The following is a 17957-nucleotide window of genomic DNA, read 5'->3' as shown; positions in this document are numbered from 1 at the left end:
TTCCAAATCTTTGTCCCCTTTTTTTTTTTTCAAAAAGGAAAATTAAAAGAAAGAGAGAGAAGATGGGAGAAGAGTAAAGAAGATATTACTCCTCTTATTTAGAGGTTGGTTGAAAAGAGAGGATCGTATAAAAACTATAAACATTGATAAGCCTTTAACTTATATACTGTTACTTTGGTGTATAAACTATAAACATTGATTGGTGTTGTACATTAAGTTGTTCAGTTACGTTCAAATATCTAACTGCTTTTAATTTGATTCTCCTTCGGACTTCGGAAACATAAAACTGATTATATTGCATTGGCTAATACGTCCAGACGTTTGAGTTTAATTTGAGAAATATTATCCTTTACCACTCTAAATTATACATTATATTACACTTTATACACTTAACTTTTTGAATTCAAATTCTACACCACAGACTATGTCTCTTGCTATACTTTACACCAAACAATAAGTTTTTTGTTAACTTGAAAGAAAATTCAAAATTTAAGGTGTAAATTTTAATCAGGAATATAATTTATAATAGTAAAGTATAATTTATTTTTTGTTTTTAAAGTACTGAAAAGATGAGTAATTAAGTCTTTTCACACGGTGTCATATTTTTCCATCTAAGTTATCAGAATACTTGATAATACTTAATATCAAGGTACAAAATGTAATAAAAGTCATAATTTAAAGTGCAAAACGTGAATTTGATAAATTTATGATGTAAAATATAATCAATAGTATAATTTAGAATGGTAAAATATAACTTCCCTTTTAATTTGAGAACTTTAATGCTCTCACCTAAAGAGTCAGACCCAAATTTTGACCTATTGTTTACATCATCATATATTAAACTCCATACTTAAGAGGAATATTTAAACCAAAATAAGTATATAAATCCCCAAGAGAACCCGTCAAATTAGCTCCCCTCCTAAAAGGACTTAAAAATACGAGAGAATTAAATCCTCAACCAAGTCTCCTATACAGTACCGACTCTCCTCTAATGCAATGGAGTAACGGTTATAGTAAAAAACCTTGGAATACAGCTGAAACCTTCAAGAGTAAAAATAAAACCGCAAGAATGGATATAATAGTTTATTTTATGCGTTGAAGTTGAAATTAAAACTCTGGCATTTTGTAGCTGTCGTTGGTTACTCTCAAATATGTACATATATTGCAGGAGAGAGTAACGGAGAAAATAAATTCTCCACAAAAAAAAAAGGTATAGTGCTAAATACATACTAACAAGCATTTACTAGCAGTGAGTGCATAAATGCTTGCAAAAAACGCTATCAAGCAGAACAAAATTATGGCACTTAAACGTATAATGTTTTGAGAATACCTTGCAAGCTTCAGGTCTTTCATATAACTTATTGCACAATCCATGCATTAAATTAGACAAAAATTTTACTCATCCATCAATGAGCAAAACATACTAGCATAAGCAAACCATGGGAGCAGATTTAAATAAAGTTAGATGCATTTAGCCAAGTATGCATCCCATCCTTGTAGACGGTATTCACGAGCAGCCTGTGCAGGGTCTGCTGCCTTTATTATTCCTCGACCCACAATTATTATGTCACTACCTCTGTCATAGATGACCTGTAATATGATTTATCTCAGTTATGACAGCAGCGACAATTTGTAATAACAAGACACAGAAATTCAACTCAAAATCAAGAGAAGAATAGTCATGGAATGTGAGTCTATCATCTACCATAGTTTGATAAGTATTTATAGTTCCACTTATGAAACTTAAGAATCATAGATAGTAAAACATATGCAGAAACAGTCCTGCAATCTAATAGATCTAGCCACAAGGATAATATATCTTTTTTTAAGAAGTAAAATAACAAAAGTATAAAATTAAAGGACTCGAATAAATTTTTTTAACAAAGTAAATAATAAGAAAACAAGTTGCCATATTTTGGCGTTTACTAGTTATTTCTGTCATGCCCAACTCATCACTTGGCAAGATATTACTCTATTTGGGAGTGACACAGAGCCTCATCCCTCAAAATTTTAAAATGCTTCTTATCTTACCAATTAGAATCCAAGGCCTCCATATAAGGCACAATGACTCCCTCTACCTTGGTGATGTTGGACTTAGCCAGAATTTGGTTCTCCTTCACCCCCACTTAAGAGGTCTTTTCACTTTTTTGCCAAAAAAAATAAAGATGAAAAAGTATGGCAATGAGCTCTAGCTAAACTTGAACTAGTACCTCCTTCACTAAGTTCTATATGGAAGGCAAGGAATGCGTTCATGTCTTCATGACCATTGAGTGCATGTGCAAACTTTTTTTTTAAAGAGACAACGGGATTTGAAACCTATGACGTCCATTCTATGATGATTGCTCTATAATCAGGTCAAGACACCAAAAAAAAGAAGTATACCAACAGGCAGAGATAAAGGGAACACTGATCAGAACTTACAGAGTATGGAGTGTTGTATTGCTGGCCAAGTGCATCACCACCAGCTACCATTTGGACTCCAGGGGTTGCCTGAATGAGAGCTGGATTTACAGGTGCCCCTGGCCATGATGCTGGGTTAACTGAGATGAAGCCAATAACAAAATCAGAGTGATCCTCTGCAATTTTTACTGCTGCAGCAGTGTAATCTCCTGTGGCAAGGTTACCAGCAGAGCTCATTTCAGCAAGCAACAACAGGCCCCTTCCACGAGGCAAACCCTGAGTACAGTACAAAAAAGTGCTCAAAATTAGAGATTCTATGAGGCCTTACTATGATCCAGCTACCTAGTAAAGTAAAAATAAAAATAAAAAAGTTATTAAAGTCTACATAAAACAATTATTTAAACCTTCAACTTCAGTCCATCTACGATTCCAGGACCAGAGACTATGTGAGCATTAACAATATCAGCCCAATCCAATATATGGAAGATACCTCTGCAAACCACAGAACCACAAGATGTCAGGAGGGCAAGCATACAACAGAAAAGAGTTTAAGAAAATATAGAGGAAAGTTCATTCACCCTTCATACTGCATTGTCACTGTGTTACCAATGTCTGCAAATTTACGATCTTCAAAGATCAAGAAATTGTATTTATCGGCAATCTTCAAAAGAATAAAGCACAGTGAGCAATGAATGGCAGTGAAGTCTACTAAACAAAAAATAATAGGAGCCACATGACAGATTATAGGTAAAACGTATTCAGAAAAGCAAAAAGTTTCAAAATATTAGCAAGGCCACTATCTGTCACACAGTTCGAAACAATAGCTAGGTTTTCAATTCAAAAAGAGAGATTTGTAACTATGTTATTTAATTAACATACAGGGAAAACAAAATTACCAAAACAGCATCTTTTCATAAATAAAACATTTGTTAATTCAACATGAAAGTAAAATCATTATATCTGCACTCCAACAGAATTTACCATGAAGTTATGCTTTAATAAATTACTTAAATCTAACCCTTGGAAATGGCAAAATGAAAGGAATGATCAGAGATTGGCTTTAAGGAAATCTAACCCTGGCCCCAATATTAGGGAATTGGTTGGAAACTTGGATAAGTCTTGGGGTAACTCTAAAGAGTGGATGCTACAATTGCGTGATGGGCGGCAGTTAGTGCTTCCACTTTCACTCTATCGTTCTCCAGATAGCATGTCGGTTTGCTCAAGTATAGAGGAAGATTGTGTACCAGGTTTTGCTGCTATTGATAATGAAGGGCAGAGGATTAGTTGGGCAGATGAGGGTGAGGGGCTAGTAGAGTCTTTGCATGTGGTGCCTGGATCAGAGAATGTGAGGGGGGAATTTGATGAAAGGTTGATATCTTGGGAGAGTGGTGGTGAGCCATTAGTTGTGGTACCTTTGGCCACTGAAGGTCCTTTGGAGTCGGTGTCTAGTCCAGTTAAGGAGATTGAGTGTAAGGAGAGTGAGTGTAAGGAGAGTGTTGATAACTCTCAACTTTCACAATGGGTAACTAATAGGATTAAGGCCTTTAAGAAATCTGTGGGCACTTCTTTGGAAGGTTTTGAGGAGCAAATTACAGGGTTATTATTAGCTATAGAGGCCAGAAAAAAAGATAAGCAGAAACATGTGGTGGCTGATAAGATGAAATTGGTTAAATCAGGTCAGAAAGGTCAGCGGGAGTTGAAAAATTTGTTGTCATCTTTGAATGTTGAGTATGGCTCAAATAAATTAAGGAGTGAAAGTATGGAACGGGCTGTTGTGCCTTATCAATGAGTTTGAAGATTATTTCTTGGAATGTAAGAGGGTTGAATGAGCAGGATAAAAGGCTCAGGGTTAGAAACTTGATTAGGAAATGGGGGCCTGACTTGGTTTGTCTACAAGAAACCAAAATGGGACTGATAAATAGGGCGGTGATTCGTAGCTTGTGGGGTGGCCAACATGTTGATTGGTCTTACTTAGGTTCTTGTGGTGCTTCTGGAGGGGTGTTATTGATGTGGGACACACGGGTTGTGAGTAAGATGGAGGAAGCAGTGGGGAGATTTTCAGTTTCCTGTAAATTTACATGTGTGTCAGATCAGTTTGTATGGGCATTTACCGGTGTTTATGGTCCAAATGTACATCGAGATAGGAGGTTTTTATGGGAGGAACTTTGTGGTTTAAACAGCTGGTGGAGTGTTCCTTGGTGTGTGGGTGGTGACTTTAATGTGGTTAGGTTCCCTTCCGAACGATTGGGGTCTAATACTTTCACTGCTGCTATGCGGGAGTTCTCCAATTTTATTTCGGAACAGGGCCTCATTGATCTGCCTTTGCAAGGGGGGACTTTCACTTGGTTAAATTCTAGAGAAGTTGCTTCGAAGGCTAGGCTGGACAGATTTTTGTTTTCTGCAGATTGGGAGGATAAGTTTCCAACAGTTGCTCAACGACGGATGTCTAGGCTGTGCTCGGATCATTTTCCAATTGTCCTTGAGGGTGGATCTTTTCAGAGAGGGAGTAGGCCATTTAGATTTGAGAATATGTGGCTCAAGGATGAGGGTTTTGTGGATAGGGTTAGGTCTTGGTGGGAATCCTATCAGTTTCAAGGTGCACCGAGTTTTGTTTTGGCCAATAAATTAAAGCTCTTAAAAAATGATTTGAAAAGATGGAATGTGGAGGTGTTTGGTCATGTTGAAGATCGGATTAAAAAATTGTGGAAGGACCTGAGTGTTCTTGAGAATTTGGAGGATAGTCGGGGTTTATCAGCGGAGGAAACAGTAGAAGTGGGAAGAATTCGTGATGAGTTAGAAAAAGCTACTCTGCTGGAAGAAATTTGTTGGAGGCAGAAATCTAGAGTTCTCTGTGTTAGGGAAGGAGACAGGAATACTAAATTTTTTCACCGTATAGCTAACTCTCATAGGAGGGTTAATTCTATTGATAGACTTATGGTGGAGGGGGAGTTGTCTTCGGATCCGGCAGCTATAGCAGATTGTATCTCTCAGTTTTATAGGCAGCTTTATTTTGAGGATGTGGCTCATAGACCTGTCTTAGATGATGTGGACTTCTCTAGTATCTCGGTGGAGGATGCAAGTTGGCTAGATAGACCTTTTGAGGAGGAAGAGGTGTTTGGGGTAATCAATGATTTTAATGGTGATAAGGCACCTGGTCCGGATGGCTTTTCTATGGCATTCTTCCAGTCTTGCTGGTGTGTTTTGAAAACAGAAATTATGGCTGTCTTCCACAATTTTCATACTCAGGCGGTGTTTGAGAAGAGTCTTAATGCTTCGTTCCTTGCCCTTATCCCTAAGAAAGTGGATGCTGTGGAGGTAAAGGACTTTCGGCCTATTAGTCTAGTTGGTGGGATTTATAAAATTATCTCTAAGGTGTTGGCTAATCGGCTTCGTAGGGTGGCACATGGGCTTATTTCGGATTCACAGAATGCCTTTGTGAAGGGTAGACAAATTTTGGACTCAGTCTTAATTGCTTCTGAATGTATTGATAGTAGATTGAAGTCAGGAGTCCCGGGTGTGTTGTGTAAATTGGATGTGGAAAAGGCGTATGATCATGTGAGCTGGGATTTTTTAATGTATATGCTTAGGCAGTGTGGTTTCTCTGAGAAATGGAGAAAATGGATAAGTTATTGTATTTCAACTGTAAAGTTTTCCATTTTGATCAATGGTTGTCCATCTGATTTCTTTGGAAGTTCTAGGGGGCTTCGGCAAGGTGACCCATTATCTCCTCTGTTGTTTGATATTGTGATGGAGGCATTAAGTCGTATGTTGGATGTGGCTGCCTCCGCTGGGCAATTCTCAGGCTTTTCTGTGGGTAGTACGGCTGGCCCATCAGTGATGGTGTCTCACCTTTTATTTGCAGATGACACTCTGATTTTTTGTGATGCTGATCCTTCTCAGATTGCTAATTTGAGGGCGATTCTTGCTAGATTTGAGGGGGTGTCAGGGCTTCGTATTAATTTGGGGAAATCTGAGTTGGTACCTGTTGGTGGGGTGCACAATTTGGACGCTTTGGTGAGTCTGTTGGGGTGTGGGCAATCTTCTTTACCTTTGAAATATTTGGGCCTTCCTTTAGGTGCTAAGTTTAAGGATTTAACTGTTTGGAATCCTATCCTAGAGAGAATGGAGAGGAGATTAGCAGGTTGGAAGAGACTGTATTTATCTAAAGGGGGTAAAGTGACACTCATCAAAAGCTCACTCTCGTCTTTACCTACATACTTCCTTTCCCTTCTTCCTTTACCGGGTAAGGTGGCTAAGCGTATGGAGAAATTACAGAAAGATTTCCTATGGAATGGGATTGGTGGTGAACCTAAAATACATTTAGTTAAATGGGCCAAGGTTTGTAAGCCGTTGCAGGTTGGGGGGTTGGGTATTAGACGTTTGGGAAGCTTTAATTCTGCATTGCTAGGAAAATGGTTGTGGAGGTATGGCATGGAGACTGATGCTTTATGGAGGAGAGTTATAGAGGCAAAATATGGGAATATTTGGGGTGGATGGTGTACGAAAAAGGTGACAAGTCCTTATGGGGTCAGCCTGTGGAGATACATTAGAAGTGGCTGGTTGAACTTCTCTAAATTCCTTGTATATGATGTGGGGGATGGTACTAGAGTGAAATTTTGGAAGCATGTGTGGTGCGGGGAGTGTACTTTCCAAGAGGCCTTTCCAGAGCTCTATTGTCTTAGTAGGTCAAAGGATTCCTCGGTGGCTGAAGTTATGAGTTGGTCTGCTGGGAGATTTCACTGGAATGTGCAATTTCGTCGTCCACCACAAGATTGGGAAGAAGAAGCCTTTGATCGGTTTATGGGGTTGGTCTATTCTTCGACAGTGCGGGGGTTTGGCCCAGATAAGGTTTGTTGGAAGCCTGCTAGGAACAGAGGTTTTGAGGTTAGAGGATATTATAGCTATTTCTACCCTCCTACTCTTGTTTCATTCCCATGGAGAATGATATGGAAATCAAAGGTTCCTCCAAGGGTGGCTTTCTTTTCTTGGTCGGCTTCCTTAGGTAAGATCTTAACAACAGACAACCTTCGTAAAAGACGTGTGATAGTGCTTGACTGGTGCTATATGTGTAAGAGATGTGGGGAGTCGGTAGATCATCTTCTACTTCATTGCCCCGTAGCTTGGGAGTTGTGGTCTTTGGTTTTCTGCTTGTTTGGTGTCCAATGGGTTATGCCTCATACTGTTCTTGAGTTGTTTGAGGCTTGGCAAGGAAAGTTTGCACGACATCGTCACATTGATGTTTGGAGATTAGTGCCTCATTGCTTGATTTGGTGCATTTGGCGTGAAAGGAATGCTAGAAGTTTTGAGGGCTGTGAACGTTCTTTGTTGGAGATTAAGTCTTTTTTCTTGCGCACTCTCTTTGAATGGAGTGTGGTTTTTTCTCATTTTTCTTGTTCTTCTTTTCCTATTTTTCTTGATCGTTGTACTTTTGTTTCTTAATTTGTGCCCCCATAGTACATCCCCAATGTACTCGGCTTGGCACTTTTTCTATTATTAATAATATTCTTACGTTACTTATCAAAAAAAAAAAAAAGGATACAACAATGACCTATAAATTATCAAATAACAACTTTGTCAAAGTGGGATAAAATAAGAAATAAGCAAGTTATACCGAGCGAAGTTTAGAACCAAAATCTGGGGTGAAGTCAGGCAGTATATCAACATGGGTTTTCAACATGCATATCTCCGGGCCAACCTGCATTAAAATTTAACAGAATCAGCCAATAAGGTCAACTTATATTAATCTGCATTTCAAATCTTCACTGATGAACTCAGCTTTTAGTGAAACACTTGTAGAAATGGAGTTACGAGTTATGATGTATGAATACTGAAGTTATTTACTTGCTCATATAATACACAAGTGCCTTTTGAACTGCATTTTCCCAGAGTGGGTCTTTCCTTTTATGACAACTTCACAAACAAATTGTAATTTACAAAACAATAACCTTTCTCAGTTAAAAGTACCACTACAAAAATCAAGAAGCAGCCTGCTTAATAAATTCTCCACTCTATGCTCTTCTGATACTATGCTTGAGATGAATGATGCTTGTTCCTTTACTGTTTAGATTTGTATACTGCATACACATCCTGTGTACGTGGTTTACTTTTTTATTTCAATAAAAGTTTACTTATCAAAAATAAATAAATAAAATCTCCAGTTACCACGACATTTGACAACACATGAGGGTTTTTGACGTAAGGCATAGATAAATAATATTCTAAATTTGTACTTAGCATGGTCAATGTATAATGTCTTCATCAATAAATTAACAAAATAAAACATTTAAATCAGCTTCCTTAGAATTTGTCATCCTCATATTCAACCACAACCAACAAAACCTTTATATATATATATATATATATATAGGTCTACACTAAACACCTCAACAAAACCTTTTTTTTTATAGGTCAAACCTATAAATAAATAAAATAAAATAAAAAAACCTGTCTTTAGATAATTATTCTCGAAAATAACATATTTATAAATAAGAAAAAATTACGATACCTTCCTTTTGAGGTATAGTACCCACTATTCCTCTATGAACATAAAATTAAAGCCTAAGATTAAAAAAAAAAAAAAACCATTCTGGTCATCATAATGAGTGCTATCCACAAAAGATGACATGGTGGGTAAGAACAAGAACCACAATATTTTTGAAGTAACATCACTTTTACCTCAATCCAGTACTAACACCACGTTTACTATAAACCAATCACAACAGAATTCTATTAAAAAAAAAATTCACAACAGAACATTTTAGAAGTAATAAAAAAAAATGTTGTCATGGTAGGTAATAAGTTTTTTTTTTTTTTTTTCACTGTTTGTTTAGAATTTCCTTTTCCTATAAAAACTAAATTATCCTGAGAAACTTAGAGAAAAAATAAATGAATAAAAAATCAGCCTTTGCGAAAATGAAAAGAATTTTAATAAGACTTTCACTGTTTGTCTAGAATTTCATTTTGCTAAAAAAAGTAAAATTTTCCCATGAAAGTGGGAAAAGAACAAAACTGAGAATTTCAAATCTAGAATTCCCATACCTTCTCAGCCAAATCCAACCCAATAAGAATTTTTTCTTAATAAAACCGTTTTGTTTAGAATTTCCAGTTCCTACAAAAACTAAATTTTCCCAAGAAAATTGGAGAAGAAAAAATAAAAACTGGGACTTTTATGAATTCCAGAATTCCCATACCTTCTCAGCCAAATCCAACAACTCCTTGGCAGTTCCAACATCGGCAGCCAAACACAGATTACTCTCCTTCTGCACCATCACCTCGAACAACCTCTTCCCCGTCGCATTCTTCGTCAGCTTCGCTCTCTCTCCGAACTCCAATCCCTTAACCCTAACCGGCTTCTCCACCGCCTTCACCGCCACATGCCGATTCTCCTCCAAAAACCTCGCCACCGTCTTCTCCATCTCCTCCTCCACCTTCCCTTTCTCCCTCAAAACCCTAACCATCTCCGTCAACTTGAACATCGAATGCAATTTAATCCCATTCTCCTCCAAATTCTCCCTCCCTCCTTGCTCCCGATCGATCAACACCACCGCGTCGCGTACCACCAAACCAGCGGCGCGCAACGGCGCCGCCGTTTCCAACACCGACGTGCCGCTGGTAACGAGGTCCTCGATGATGAGGCAGGTCTGGTCCTTGGCGAAAACGCCCTCGACGGACTTGGAGGTGCCGTAGTCCTTGATTTCCTTGCGGCGCATGAGCATTGGTACCTGGCGGGAGACGGAGACGCAGGTGGCGATCGGGAGGGCCGTGTAGGGGACCCCGCAGACGACGTCGTAGGCGGTGGTCGGAGGGAGGGAGGAGATTAGGGTTTGGGAGATTTGGGAGAGGAGAGAAGGGAAGGAGACGATGAGGCGGAGGTCGATGTAGATTGGGGAGGTGATTCCGGATTTGAGCTTGAAGCTGCCGAACTTCACGGCGGAGATCTCGTGGAGTTGGAGGATCAGCGACTCCATTGACGGCGACAATGACATTTTTCGAAGCTGTGAGAGAGTGTGTGTCTTTTGGTTTGGGGCTCTGACACTGAGAGTGAGAGTGAGGATTTGAATATGTAGGGAATGTGATAGTGAAATGTGCTGTGAAGGGGAGTGAGGGAGTGCGTTTTTCTTTTTTTTTAGAAACAAACGTACAATAAAGAGGGAAAGATATTATACCATCAAGATATTCTACCGCGTGGGTGGTGTAAGTTATTACTGTACACCGTATACTCTTGTGACACAATTATTTTTTATTTTTTATTTTTTATTTTTTTAAGAAACAAACACACATATACATAAGGGAGCAGAAAAGGGTTCTAGCATATTGATAGTCATAACTCCACTAAAAAATCATTGTAACTTTTAGGGAAAGATGAGGCAGAGAATGCGGCTTTGAGTGGGAAATAGAAACAAGTTATAAAAGCTTTGATTACTTCGAAGGACTTTAAATTTTAATATTTTCCAATTAACACCTTTCTTTTTTTTAATTATAAACAAGGTTATTAAAATTTGACATAATTGAACTGTTTAATAAATGTGTTGTGTCTATGTCCAATTTATGGAACACTTTTGACAATTTACTTATTAATTGTTGACTTTTTTTTTTGTTAATTGTTGACTTCTTGTTGCTAATTTTGTTTGACATATTGTGATTGATTATTTGTAATATTAAGATATACTTTAGTTTTAAATAATTATTTGTGATGGAGTTACTCGTTAGCTTTGAATTTTATATATTTTTTTTCACAGTTTAGATTAATTTAATTAATACTAAAATTTGTATTTTTTTTTTTTTTTTGCTTGATAAAATCAGATAAACGGGTCGATACAATTGACTTTTTTAATAAACAAGTTATGCTAAGGTTGATGAATTTTGATGTGTTTAAGGCTTTGTTTGTTTCGACGTAAAATATTTTTCGTAAAATATTTTTTCATTTTCAAGTGTTTGATTGTATGTAAAATATGGTCAAAGTTGTAAAATATTTTACTTTGACTAAAACGAAAAATATTTTACATTTTCAAGTGTTTGATTGCATGTAAAATATGGTCAAAGTTGTAAAATATTTTACTTTGACTAAAATTTTGTACGTAAAAATTTGTAAAATATTTTACCAAAAAAGCAAGTGTAAAACATTTTACAAAAATCTCACAACCTCACACCCGACTATCTCCTCCTTTCTCATACTTTACTCGTCCTCTCTTACACTTGCCCAAACCAGCAACAACACCCACTAGCATACCACTCTTTGCCTCCACTCTGTCAACACCCTTTGCCACCCTTCACCTCCATTCTGGTGGCACCACCATCAGATCTCGATCTGTTTTGTCATCGGAGAAGTCACTGTGAGAGGCCCAAGGTGAGCCTTATCTCCGCCGCTCTGTTCCTCGTTGCTTGGATGTGGTTTTGAAATCTACGAACGCCACTGCTAAGATCTCTGATCTGGAATTGCTGAGAGTGAGTGGGTTTTTCATTCCTTCACGATATGGGTTTCTGGGATGGCTTGGGGGTTGCGGTGGGTGGCTGGGTGGGTTTATGGGTAGTGGTGGTAGGGTGTGCTGCGATGGCTAGCTGGCTTTTGTTGATTTTTTCTCTCCAATTTGTGATTTAGGTGGCTGGTGGTGACTGTGGTGATTGGGTTTGTGGTGATTGGTGGTTGTTGGTTTGTATTTGCATTTTCTAGTGTTGAGGACAATCCAAATAATTGAAAAAATTTTCCTGAAAATGTTTACATGTAAAATTTTTTACATTTGAAAATATTTTACGTCGAAATAAACAGAGCGTAATAAACATATTTAGTGTTAACACATGTAATCAAATACTCATGATTTAACATGACGTGAGCTTGACATGCGAACTAAAATTGCCACCTATATTTACTTGAATTTGAGAATATTCCCTTCAATTTTTTTATTAAAACAAATTGAATAGGATTTTATAAAAAATACTCTATCCATTCTTATTCAAAGTTTACTAAGAAGAAATTCCACTTATTTGAATTTAGTTGAAAAAACTTAATGATAATGGTAGTACTGTATGGTTTGCATTATACCGTAGCTATGCAACTATTTGTTGAAGAAACTAATCTAAAGTTGAATAGTTGATTTTTTAAAAAAAATAAATAAAAAAATTTAGAATCATACAGTTGCACAATCTAATAAAAAAAAAAATTTAGAATCATACAGTTGCACAATCTAATGTACCTGAGGAAAATTATTTATCTTAAACTATGAAACATTTATTTTCTAAAAAAAAACTATTAAACATTTACAATGTGCTAGTGTACATAAGTACGTTGAAACATTTCATTAAAAAAGGTGGTGCACATTTTAACATACAAACAAATGCAATTAGTGTCTTTTCAAAAAAAAAAAAAAAATGCAATTAGTGTAATTATGGTAATTATTAACAAATGTTTGTTAGGATTGTTATTATATATAATCTAATATTATGCATTTTTTTAGAGTCTCTAATATCAAGCCATTTATTATAATTGTATTCATATATGGAATTATAGATTCAAATGAAGAGTTTAAATATAGAATATAATTTAAATTCAATTAAAAAATTCATATTAAAAATTACTTCTATCCACTTAAAAGTAAAAAAAATTCTACAACCACAAAGTAACCTACAATTTTTATCACAACTATTCACTTAACAGATTGTAAATGGTGTAAAAAAAGTAATAGGTTCATCTGAAAATGATAAACGACCTCTCACAATCTCCTACATAAATAATTGTATTACTAGAATTACTTCTCAAAACCTCATGAAATACAAAACCATGACATCCAATAAGTGTCAACGCCTTTGGTTTTGCATATATTATAGATTTTCAAATTAAATTTACTTATATTCACTGTGATAAAGTCAACAACAATATCTTTTTCCTTTTTGGCTTTTGGTTAATTATTGAAGAGAAGAAAAAGAAAAAGAAAATAGCGAAGGCCATAGTGATTATTTATGGCATCCGAAACACAAGCCAACTATCTTTCTTTTTCTTCGGGCCACAAAGTTGACCTCCCACCTTTGCTTGGCGATTATTTATGTCGGAGAAGAACACTAGAAATTGATATTATGATAATTAACTTGTCGGTACAATGTGAAGAATCGCTTGCTGGTTTTCCCAAATTAGTAACCGAATCGAAGGTCAAATAGTATTAAATTTTCCTTGCTTCGTTACAAATGCTACTTGCACAAGAATTTATGAAACATTTGTTTTTTCGATTATTCAATTATGTAATTTACAGTTCTTTACTCATTTCAGTTTTTAAGCTTGGATCCTTTCATCTTCATGACTCAAACAAAAGATAGTTTGCTCTGTTGCTGCGGCCAAAAATGATGATTTAGGATGGTAATTGTTAAAAGATATTAAGGCATATGCCCAATCCTAATTGGTTACAGTTATTGTCGAATTTTAATCTAATTGTTTAATTAAGCCCAATTATTTACATTATTAATCAATTGACATTACCATGGATATAAAACATGGTATCAAATCCCTACAACCTATTTAATAAACATGTTGCATTCGTATCATACTCAGGTTGACACAATTGACTTGTTAACTAAAAGTGTTGTATTTGTGTCATATTCAGGTTGAGATATAACAGATTCGTGTTATATTTGGGTTGACACAATTGACCTGTTTAATAAACGTGTTGCGTTCGTGTCCAACCTATGAAACCCTTTTGACCCGTTTAACTAAATGAAAATTTACTAATATACCCATTAAATCCTAGGTATATAAACTTATTAGTTGTTGACTTGCTGTTGCTTATTTTCTTTGACAAATTGTGATTGATTATTTGTGATATTGAGGTATATTTTAGTTTTAAATGATTAATTGTAATGCAATTACTCGTTAATTCTGAATTTTGTATTAATTTTTTAATTTTTTTTTTTGGTTTTTCACAATTTAAATCAATTTGGTTAATATTAAAATTTGTATTTTTTTTTTCGCTTGATAAAATCAGATAAACGGGTTGATACGATTAACCTGTTTAATAAACAAGTCGTGTTAGAGTTGGTGAATCTTGATGTGTTTAATAAACGTATTAGGTTAATGTTAACACATATAGTCAAATACTCATAAGTTGACATGACACGAACCCGACACTCGAACAAAAATTGCCACCAATATTTACTTGTATTTGAGAATATTCCCTTCAATATTTTTTTTAATAAAAAAATTGAAAAGGATTTTATGAAAAATAATCTATCCATTCGTATTCAAAGTTTAATAAAAGAAAAAAAATTCCACTTTGAATTTTAATTATGAATTTGAATTTAGTTGAAAGAACTTAATAATAATGGTAGTACTGTATTGTTTGCTGTGAGGACAAAATTTGGAACCCAGGCCTGTATTGTATGGAATCCTGGTTCAAAAAGCCTAGTGCAGTGAAATTTGTAGAGTATGGGTTAAAAAACTAAATTCGGATAAGTTAAGTAGAGGCTAGCATGAGATTAAGTAACACATAAACAAGAACAAAAGCTGTCATGATGAAATAACCTCCGGTCCGAGGAGACACAGAGTTTCATTTATGAATATAGAACACTACTTTAAGATTCTTTTGCATGCTACATTATTCCCCCTTCTTTTTTTTTTTTCTTTTTTTTATTTTTATTTTATAGGGGCTTCTATATGTTATATAGGCTCTTCCTTATCATCTGGGCTTTACACTTGTTGATCATCCAAGCCTTCACTTGAACACCTATCCCATCAGACACCTCTTTCAGTCTTTTGTGAGTTGTGGTAGCCAAGGTAACACTATTCAGGAGTATTCTCCACATTAATGCGGTCAGGAAAGTAGTTGTAGTGCATTTAATGTGGTGGTGGCAGTTTTTGCTTAGATATTTTGTGTTTTCTTCCTTTTCACATATTTAGGGGATGCGTTTCAGTGGCTTGGACATACCTCCGCTCCAGATTTTCAGTGTCCGAGGAGGAATTCCTCCTCGGACCTTTTCTCCTTTTTTCCCATGATAAGGCCTAACGTGGATCGTCTAAGCCACGTTGCCTCCTCGGACGGGCTCAAGGCCCAACTCGTTACTTTGAGCCATAGCCCCCACATTTGCATTATATTGTAGGTATGCAACTATTTGTTAAAGAAACTAATCTAAAGTTGTATAGTTGCTTCTTTTTTTTTTTTTTTTTTTTTTTTTTTTGAGAAGCATATAGTTGCACAATTGAATGTACCTCAGGAAAATTATTCATCTTTTTTTTAACAATTATTCATCTTAAACTATGAAACATTTATTTTCTCTCTCTCTCTCTCTCTCTCTCTCTCTATTGAAAAAAAAAAAACCATGAAACATTTACAATGTGCTAGTGTACATAAGTACATTGTAACATTTCATTAAAAAATGTGGTGGGTTCTAGTTAGCTCAACTAGTAAAATCTCTAATGGTTGTATAAGAGATTTGAGGTTCAATCTCCGCCTACATAAAAAACTGATTGGTGTCTTGGCCTGATGATAAAAAGTTATCATCAGGAGCGGACATCATAAGTTAAAACTCTCTTTCAAAAAAATGTGGTGCACATTGTAACATACAAACAAATGTAGTTAGTGTAATTATGGTAATTATTAACAAATATTTATTATGATTGTTATTATATATGAAAGAATATATAATCTAATATTATGCACTTTTTTAAGAATTTCTAATATTAAGCCATTTATTATAATTGTATTTCTATATGGAATTATAGATTCAAATAAACAGTTTAAATATAGAATATAATTTAAATTCAATTAAAAATTCATATTAAAATAATAATAATGTATAATGTATAAATTTTATGAGGTCTTATAAGCAAAAAATTCTACGACCATAAAGTAATATTTCACAATTTTTTCACAACTATCCACGTAATAGGCTGACTTCCATACAATTATGATACTATAATTACTCCTCAAAACCTCATGAAACACAATAACATGACATCCAATAAATGTCAACTCCTTTGTTTTTGCATATGTTATAGATTTTCAAATTAAATTTACTTATATGCCTACAATTAAATATTCGCCGTAATAAAGTCAACAACAATATCTTTTTCCTTATTGGGCCTTTGGCTAGTTAGTGAAAAACAGAAAAGGAAAAAGAAAAAATAGTGAAGGCCATAGTGATTGTGGCATCCACTAGCACTTGCTTTAAGCCGAAACACAAGCCAACTATCTTTCTTTTTCTTTGGGCCACAAAACTAAACCCCACGCGATTATATATATGTCGGAGAATGACACTAGAGATTGATATGATGATATTCACCATGTGACATATCAACTTGTCAGTAAAACGTGAAGAATCAATTCTATTTTTCCTCCTCCATCAATTAGTAACCGAATCAACTTATCCAAAAAAAAAAAAAAAAAAGCCGAGGATGTAAAATCTAAATGCTCAAAATTTTAAAGGATAAAATCTAAATTCGAAATTTTAAGATGTAAAATTTAAATATCTCCAAATTTTAAAGCAGTAGTTTGCAATTTAGTTTTTTTATAATTATAACGAGGTCATCCCTCTACCAAAATATTACTTCTATTTCAGAATATTCCATTCATTTTTGTTAATCCGTTTGAAGAAATAAAATCATAGATTGAAAAAAATTTCAGCAAAAATATTCCATCCATGTTAGGATTGTAAATAAACAAAGTTGTTCATAAACCGTTCTTTGATAAAAAGCTCATTACAAAACTTTGACATTTGAGGGAGTTAAGGAGTGCGGTTTGACATTTGAGTGGGAAACTGAAACAAAGCTTTGTTTACTTCTCACAAGACCTTTAATTTTGTTTTTTTCTAATTTAAACCCTTTTTTTTAATAATTATGAACTAGGTCATCGGTGAAGTGATATCACACTACCAAATACATAAGTTAAATTTATAGTGGAATTCCTTAAAGTGATCACTCTACCAAAAATTGTATTTGAGAATATTCCATTCATTATTCTTTTTTTTTTTTTTATCCAATTCAAAATTCTATTTAAACAAAGTAAAATAATAGATTGAAAAGGATTTTATTAAGAAAAATTATATATATTATTTTTCAATAAGTATACGATAGAAATTTAACTTATGGATTCAGCTCTATAATGATTGTACTTTATTATTAGGTTAAGATACCAATTGATTTTTTTTGTAGGTTGGGTTTGAACCCCAAATCTTTTGTTACCACGAGATTTTACCAATTGAGGTATTAGAATCCACCACTCATTCTTATGAAAGTTTAATAAGAAGGAATTCCATTATAAATTTAAGTTATTTATCTAAATTTAATTGAAAAACTTGATATATAGCACATGGTTGTATTGTATTACAACTATGAAGCTATTTGTTGGAGAATTTAATTTAAAGCTGCATAATCTAAATATAAGATTTGTTTATGGTAGTAATTAATAAACATTTATTATAGTTATAATTGTATATGGAAATATATTCTAATATTAGGTGCTCGAAGTTTGTTAGTTTTTTTCAATTGGTTGTGTTGCTTTGTATACAATTTGGACCTCTAATCATAAATTATTTTAATCTTTGTAATTTATTATTATGCAGGATTTCAGATAAAAGATGTG

The 17957-nt window shown here is 34.7% G+C and overlaps 1 protein-coding gene across 1 annotated transcript; it reads right to left on the bottom strand.

Annotated features, from left to right (window-relative positions):
- Positions 1-1278: 1278 nt before the first annotated feature.
- LOC115986682 (uridine 5'-monophosphate synthase-like) lies at positions 1279-10530 on the bottom strand. Its single transcript, XM_031109917.1, has 6 exons — positions 9591-10530; positions 8012-8095; positions 2979-3061; positions 2805-2892; positions 2422-2676; positions 1279-1590 (listed from the first exon to the last, which is right to left on the bottom strand). The coding sequence occupies exons 1-6, from the start codon at positions 10383-10385 to the stop codon at positions 1462-1464; spliced, it is 1434 nt and encodes a 477-aa protein (XP_030965777.1). The 5' UTR covers positions 10386-10530; the 3' UTR covers positions 1279-1461.
- Positions 10531-17957: the final 7427 nt, after the last annotated feature.

The sequence above is a fragment of the Quercus lobata genome, chromosome 4, assembly GCF_001633185.2.
Source record: "Quercus lobata isolate SW786 chromosome 4, ValleyOak3.0 Primary Assembly, whole genome shotgun sequence".
NCBI lineage: Eukaryota > Viridiplantae > Streptophyta > Magnoliopsida > Fagales > Fagaceae > Quercus > Quercus lobata.
Note: the sequence above shows the minus strand (reverse complement) of the source record. Positions and strands in the feature narration are given on the sequence as shown.